The 8,199-nt window shown below is 30.2% G+C and overlaps 1 protein-coding gene across 1 annotated transcript; it reads left to right on the top strand.

Moving 5' to 3' along the window:
* Positions 1–458: 458 nt before the first annotated feature.
* LOC107029522 (triose phosphate/phosphate translocator, chloroplastic-like) lies at positions 459–4,745 on the top strand. The gene is made up of 12 exons (XM_015230954.2): positions 459–757; positions 844–915; positions 1,919–1,984; positions 2,073–2,151; positions 2,301–2,421; positions 2,709–2,804; positions 2,999–3,111; positions 3,654–3,731; positions 3,817–3,933; positions 4,018–4,117; positions 4,200–4,300; positions 4,417–4,745. The coding sequence occupies exons 1-12, from the start codon at positions 498–500 to the stop codon at positions 4,444–4,446; spliced, it is 1,233 nt and encodes a 410-aa protein (XP_015086440.1). The 5' UTR covers positions 459–497; the 3' UTR covers positions 4,447–4,745.
* Positions 4,746–8,199: the final 3,454 nt, after the last annotated feature.

The following is an 8,199-nucleotide window of genomic DNA, read 5'->3' as shown; positions in this document are numbered from 1 at the left end:
TTATTCTTTTGGGATATTGGTGTCTCTGTTGTCCATAAATTAGAGCATATATGCCCTTCACTCTAATGAAGGGGCAGGGGCACCAATGTCCCTTAAGTATGATGACAGTGGGACCAATATCCCAAAAGTATGATGACAGGGGCACCAGTATCCCAAAAGTATGACGGTAGGGGGCACCAATGTCTCAAAAGTATGACGAAGGATATTTGCATACCATTTACAATAGTTTTGGGGTATATATATCCTTTTTCCCATTATTAATAAACCACCAACAACTCAAACTCAATTTATTTAAATTAAAAAGAAAATTAATTATTAGCCTTTTTTTTCCCTTGACATCATCGCTCTTGTACTAATTAAAACTTTGTTTTCAACGTTATACTTCAAAAACTCTCTTTTTTCTTTTTGTTTTATCCAAAATTTCTTTTATAAAAAAATTTCATTTACTTTCTATTGAACTCTGTTTCTTTTTGTCTTTATTTTTTTGCATTTTTATCATGGCTTCAATCTCTAATTCCTTTCACTTTTCTCTAAAAAGATCAAATTTTTATTCTTCTTCATCCCACAAACTTATTAATAGAAATTCAACTAATTCAGCTCCACTCAAAAATTTGTCAATAATTGCAAATTCCAAAAACATTGAATCAATTAAGCCTAAATGCAGTCAATTATTGAAGCCAAGAAATAGTGTTGATGTTTTTGTTACAAAAGCAGTAGCTGCTGATGCAGAGGGTCATGACATTGAAATTACTGATGGGTTTGTTTTATTTTGTTTTGTTAATTTCATTTATTTATACTTCATTACATTTATTTTGGCTAATTAATTATCAATTTTGTATGCAGGTATGTTAAACCAACTAAAGGATTTGCTGAAAAATTTCCAGCTCTAGTTACTGGATTCTTTTTCTTTACATGGTAAGTTTTACTTATTAAACAAGTAGACATACACGTTTTACATGACAAATTACATGACATGACGTGTCCTACCTGTCAAATCATGTGAGATTGCTGTGTAGTACACGTGTGTTTAGTTGTTCAACTTTTATAATACTTGTATAGACTCAGAAGTAGAAGATCAAGTTAAATGACGTGTTTATGTATTATACTTCTAGAGTATATTGTCACACACTTCAATGTGATATCAAATCAGACATGAAGAATTTCATGAAAAAGAATGAGATTTGCATACGAGGGGCGTGTTGAGTATATTATCAAGTAAATAAAAATGTACTCTTTCAAATATTTTAAGCCTTTGATGAGATAGACACAACTTCAACAAGGATAAACGAGTTTTTTGACTGATAGATCTTTTTCTCTCTTTAAAGAGTTTGAACCCATTTGGATTGACTTAAAAAAAAGCAGTTTTTAAGTCCAAAATTAAAAATCAAACTAAATGACTTTTAAGTCAAAAATAAAAAATGAGGGAGACCTACTTTTGATTTTTGACTTATTTTAAGTCATTTTAAACTTATTCTAAGTCATTTTTACCTTGTTAAACATTTTTCAACTTATCTTAAGTCATCTTTTTTTACTTATTTTAAATTATTTTTTATATTTATCAAACACTTCGAGAAAACAAAAACTGACTTAAAAGTAGGTTTGATAAACTTTTAAGTCAATCCAAACACCCCACTTAGTTTTATTTTGGGGAGGGGTGAGGGCAAGGGTGGAGCCAGCTTGGGGTCCGGCGGTTCATACGAACCCCCTTCATAGGAAATTATATTATTTATATATGGCTTAAATTAATTTTTATGTATATATAATAGGTGTCGAACCCTTTTCGACTAGTTCATCTGTTTACTTCTTCAGATTTTGCACTCTATTAATGAAAATTATGGCTCCGCTATTAGGTGAGTATAAGTGGAATATGGCTTGAGAAGGTAAAAGTGAGTACTGATCATCAAGTTTGCTGATGCAGGTACTTTCTGAATGTGATTTTCAACATACTCAACAAGAAAGTATACAACTATTTCCCATACCCATAGTAAGTGGCTATTGTTATTTAGGAGACTCTCAAATCAAATATCATGTTCTTGCAAAGATAAAATTAAGCTTATATGATTTTCTTGCAGCTTCGTTTCAGTTGTACATCTCCTAGTTGGAGTAACCTATTGTCTTTTTAGTTGGACCGTTGGTCTACCTAAACGTGCGGTAAGTTCATCCATATATATACAAGTAAACTTCCTTAAAAAATGAGATACACAAGTTAGATTGACGATGTATATAACTCAAACTCTTTTGTTAATTTGCTCAAAGCTGGCTTTAATTGACTTGCATTTGTCAAAAATATGTGACTATAGCCCATCAATAAGGAACTTCTGGCACTGCTCACTCCGGTAGCATTCTGTCATGCTCTTGGACATGTTATGTCTAATGTGTCGTTTGCAACTGTTGCTGTATCCTTCACTCATACCATCAAAGGTAATAACCCAAAAATACACACTACTTTAGTTCGATAAGTTTTTCCTTTTGAATAACAGATGCTTGTAACTTTATATGGTTCAAATGAGTACTTCGTTCCTAAAGATGAGCAGTGCTCTAGAGCTAAGCATATTAGGAGCAGGAACAATTACCTTAAGTTGACATCGATAGTACTTCTTAACGATATATGGGTTCCAGAATTAAATGTGATATCAGAAATCAGTTAAGAATACTTCATTACGTCAACATGTTCTGCTAACTGACATTTTCTCATTGGTATTGCATAGCTCTGGAGCCATTCTTCAGTGCTTCGGCTTCTCAGTTTGTCTTGGGCCACCAGATCCCCGTCTCTCTATGGTTATCACTGGCCCCTGTTGTCATTGGTAAGTGTCCTATATAGGCATTCTGATTTTTCCTTCACTAGTTCAAACATTTACCAACTGCTCAACTAGAGCAACTTTTTAATGTTATATCATACGTAATATATATTATGCACGTTTGTCAAATGAACAACAAATCCTCAAAACTGAGGTTCTGCCTCATTCCACTTGCTGATCTAGCCTGCTCAAATTCTTAGGTGTATCGATGGCGTCGTTGACTGAACTATCGTTCAACTGGACTGGCTTCATTAGTGCAATGATCTCAAATATTGCTTTCACTTACAGAAGTATCTACTCAAAGAAAGCAATGGTAAGTTTTCTTCTCATAGAGTAATACTCTACGCCGATACGATGAACTATATGCCAAGCATTACCTTAAGCATGTCCTATACATACAGGGTAGTCTAATTGACAGACCCCTTCATAATCTTCTCCTACAAAGTTTTGTCGTCTTATTATGTTAGATTAGTACTTTTGACTACCTAGAACAAAATAAGTAACAGATATGAAGGGGAGTCTTGAAGCTAGGTCACTGGTTTGATCCATAGAATCAACCACTCATACTTGCATCAGGGTAGGCAGCCTGCTGCATCATAACCCTATGGGGTGCGGCCCTTCTTCCGACCCCGTGTGAACACGGAATGTTTTATGTATCGGGCTGTTTTTTTGGTCATTTACTTTGTAAGATACATCATCGAGGAGATTGCTCACATGTTGATTAAGCAGGCAAAACAAAGTAGGACAGTTTTAGTTTCCTCAAATTATCTTTGTGAAGTGTCTTCTATCCTGCATAACAGAGTATTTATGTTACATTTTGTAATTTATTATCGTATGGTATGTTGTTTCTAACAGACTGGAATGGACAGCACAAATGTATACGCGTATATTTCAATTATAGCCCTCCTCTTTTGCCTCCCTCCAGCAATATTTGTAAGTAAACTTTTCTCAGAAATTCGTAAAACCTTCTCTGTCAGAGTATTTTCAAGATAGAACTAATTGGCAAATGCAATGTCAGATTGAAGGACCTCAACTACTGCAGTATGGTTTCCGCGATGCTATTGCTAAAGTAGGTCTTTATAAGTTCTTATCCGACCTTTTTTGGATCGGGATGTTCTATCATCTGTATAACCAGGTACACCACGAGTATGTAATGTATCAACGCATTAGCTTTTTTTCAATAGAGTTGGAAATTTGTTAAGTCTTTTAACATTTGCAGATAGCTACTAACACCTTAGAGCGTGTAGCGCCACTTACACATGCTGTTGGAAATGTGTTGAAACGAGTGTTTGTGATTGGTTTCTCTATAGTAGTATTCGGTAAGTGTTGATTAAATACCACGCAATTTGTTGCTCGAGTATGACAGTTTGTTCTGTGCTTAATTGTTTGAAAACTTCGCAGGAAACAAGATATCGACTCAAACTGGGATTGGTACTGCAATAGCTATTGCTGGTGTTGCTATCTACTCGTTAATAAAGGCAAGGATGGAAGAGCAAAAACGGGTTAGTCCTCGAAAGCATGTATATCATCATCTGGATAGAATTAGCTACTAGAAGATTGAATACGATTATTTTGTTCTGTGCACAACATTACCTTAACGATCATGTCTATTTTTCAGAAGGCTGCTGCCCTTGCTCATGAACAATAGCGGGAGGACTAACAAAGACGAAGATGGTAAGAGTGAACACTAAAAGAGTATGAGGCAGCGCGGAGATGATCTGATAAATGCAGTAAGAATAGTTAACGTCGTCTCAGCTATGGCTTTCAATTATGTTAAGATATTTGTTCTTCTGTACAATTGTGAAGTTTGCCTCATTTTGTTGGTTTGAAAGTACACAAGCTGATCAATTCAGCTGGCAGTAATTAAAAAAAATAAGACTCCAGATCACATTTCGTTTATCAAGTAGTTTCTACTCAAAATATTACTATGATGCAAAAAAAATAAAAAAAAATAGGCATAATACATAAATATTTCTTTTAATTTAGTTTCATTTCACGTTTATTCATTTCAATTTTGGGTGTGCACAAGTAGATATTTAAATTTGTATAAAGTTGATTTGGTCCCATTTCACATTTATGCTCTTTAATTTTGGGTATGCACAATATACATATAAACTTGTATAAAGTTGAACAAATAGATACATGTCCTATGTGACATTCTACATGACAATTTGTGTTCTACTTGTATTATGTCATATTGGGCTCATGTGTACTTGTGCAACTTTATATAAATTTAAGTATCTACTTGTATACACTCAAAGTTGAAGAGCATAAATATGAAACGGTGTCAAGTTAAAAGACATATTTATGTATTATGCTAAAAAATATGTCCCTTAACTTGGTGTCAGCTATTTGGGTGTGCACAAGTAACACTTAAACTTGTATAAAATTGAACAAATGAACATTTCCGTCATGACACCTTACGTGACAATTTGTATCCTACGTGTATTATGTCATGAAAGACATGTGTGTCAAATTTATACAAATTTCATCTTTGAATTACTGACAGTCTTAAAAAGGCCTCTCTACGCAACTAAGGAAACTTATATACACCCTTATCTGCCACATGATAACAAGTGGTCTCAACCTCTTATAAGAGCATAAAAGTCTTAACAAAAGCCGAGATAAGTATTAAAAACACCACTATATTAAACTCAATGAGAACTTAAGAGTGTATTACATTCATATTGCAAGATTGAGAGTGCATTTAAATATAACTGGTCATGAAATATTTTTAAAACTATCAATTGTTAAGACGGTCAATTGTAGAATTTTCTAAACATGATTATAAGACCATTAAGAGAGGGCATCTTTTGTTAAAAGGGAGGCATATATGTCAACAATATTTGATAAAAGTGAGGAATAAAACCTTTTTGACATTCAATTTTCTCTCCTATTCTTGAAAAAAATGAATTGTCATTTCTTAGTACCATGTGGTAGCTCAATTGGAGAATTGTCCACCCATGTTTTCTTCCCTTTTTATGTGATAAAAGGATACTTTATTTAGTTGATATTAAGTGAATTATTGGACACTTTTTCATAATTTAAAATAAATGACTCATTCAAAATTTAAGATAATTATTGAGACTTTTTTCATATTTATTTTTACTTTAAATGAGGTTCTTAACTATTTTATAACTAGTGAACTTAGCCGCGCTTTGCGCGATAAAAAATTACTCGTTAAATTTGCTAAATAATTAATTTTTTTGAATAGTTGATTACTAAATATATTTCTAAAGATTCTTTATAGTCTTTTATCTAAATATATCAAATTTTAAGTCTTAATTAAGTTTATTATTAGTACTTAAATTTTATATCTTTTGTAATTTGAAATCGCTTAAGATTTTCGAAATTATAAAAAAAAAATCCTAAATTTATTCTCTTTATTTTAATAAGAAAAGTAAATTTAATGTAATAAGTTGAACTCTTTATGAAATTTAAATTTAATTTAATAATATAATAAGCTTAATGTAAATATAGTTTTTTTCTAATATCTATTCTTTTCCTTCAAAAGTATTATACTTTCCTTTAGTAATGAATTTTTTTTTTCATCTTTCACTTATCTTAGATTATGAAATGTTTGTAAATCATTTTCTATCTTGACTAATTTTACTACAATTATCATATACTGCCTATTATTTATATAAAAATGAATAGATTGAAAGATAAATAGTCTCAATTACGCAAATAATATAAAGTATTCAAATAAATTAAACCCAAATTATATATATGTATTAACTAAAATACAACTTTAAACTTACCTATATTTTAGTTACAATTTCTAAATTATTCTAAAAGGTAAACATAAATAAAAATTGTGAAATTGCCTAATCCTCAAAATTGATTTCATTATTCAAAATAAAATATATACAATGTTGAAACCATTAAAAGAACCTTAAAAGATAATAAACAAAACGATTCAAGTCTTCAAAGTTAAAATTAATATACCTGAAATTTCAATAATATTATTTAGTGTAGGTATAAATTATAATTAGATAAATTAATCAAAGAATCCTTGTTGGAGTACCAAAGAAAATTAAAATAAATTAAAATTAAACAAATAAACAAAATAATCTTTGTAGGAATACCAAAGAAAATTATCCTAGCCTCTAATTATTCAATTTGTACACACTCTCAATGTTCACTACACCATTTGAAGATTAATGGACATAAACATTAATGTAGGGTTCCTTTTCCTTGTGAGTTTATGAAAGTTAAACTTAAATATTGTCATATGTTCATCTTGTCTTCCATTATAAATAATAAAGATTATTTTTAAAAAAATGTGCAAAATAATAAGTACACTAAAATCATCAATAATGAGGAAAAAAGCAATAAAAAAAAAAGAACAAAAAAAATATTGTAAATAAAAGACATCAAACAAACTGAAATAAAAAGAGTAACATGATTGAAATATTGTACTCATCAAAATTGAATTTCCAAAATTGTCATATACTCGTCTACTCGTCCACACTGTTAAGTATTAACAATAGAAGTTAGTCACAAAGAATCTATATATATATATATAAAATTAGACATAATCAAAGTGATGTACCTTGGTAACTCAAATTAAATATTGTTCTCATTGAATTTGAATTCCCAAAATTGTCAAATGCTCATCTTATCTTCCACATTGTAAAAGTTAGTAACAAATAAACTATATATTATAAAATTAGAAATAACCAAATTGATGTACTTTATTTAGTATAAATATGATGAAGAAAGGAAAAATAAAATAAAAAATTCTTGCATTGGTGAAGATGACATGGTTTTAGTATTTATAGTAATCCATAAATTCTTAACTATTGAATAAATAAATTAAAAGAGTAATGGAGTAATCAATACCTACAATTGTAACTTATATTGGTCATTAGTGTCTTAATTATAATTTAGTAATACTTTCAAGAAGGAATAGGGAAAGGTTTAAATATTTAAAGGGATAAATTGTAACTTATATATACCTAAAATAATAAAGGTATTAATGGAGGAATTTAAAGAGAAATAATCAATAGAGGATATTTATTTAATTTAACTAACATATCAAGATAAAAAAAAGAGAAAAAAATCTTTAAAAAAAGATAAAATATATAAATTCTAATGCTGGCCTATGAGGGCTGCCACATCAGCACTTTCATATCCAGATTTATATATATATATAGATTTTTCGTTGAATAGTTAGGAAATAATCACGGTAATAGTGAAAAGTAATTTATAATTTATGTCTTAAAATATTCTTAAGGAGTGTCAAATTTCAATATTTCACTTAATATGGATGAGGCGGAGTAACATTTCAAGTAGAAAAATGATTTTTGAAAATTGAATTGTATTTGAATATGGATTTCACTTTCTAAAACATTTAAGTTTTGTGTGAGAGAAAAAAAAATTACTTGGTTAACTGGTC

The sequence above is a fragment of the Solanum pennellii genome, chromosome 1 (genome assembly GCF_001406875.1).
Source record: "Solanum pennellii chromosome 1, SPENNV200".
In the NCBI taxonomy this organism is placed as follows: Eukaryota; Viridiplantae; Streptophyta; class Magnoliopsida; order Solanales; family Solanaceae; genus Solanum; species Solanum pennellii.
Note: the sequence above shows the minus strand (reverse complement) of the source record. Positions and strands in the feature narration are given on the sequence as shown.

Excerpts from the sequence above, each read along its gene's own strand:
- LOC107029522 (XM_015230954.2), top strand. The coding sequence starts at position 498 with ATGGCTTCAATCTCTAATTCCTTTCACTTTTCTCTAAAAAGATCAAAT. Across the intron at positions 2,152-2,300 it reads TTGGTCTACCTAAACGTGCG|CCCATCAATAAGGAACTTCT; the intron begins GTAAGTTCATCC and ends ATGTGACTATAG. Across the intron at positions 4,118-4,199 it reads TTTCTCTATAGTAGTATTCG|GAAACAAGATATCGACTCAA; the intron begins GTAAGTGTTGAT and ends AAAACTTCGCAG.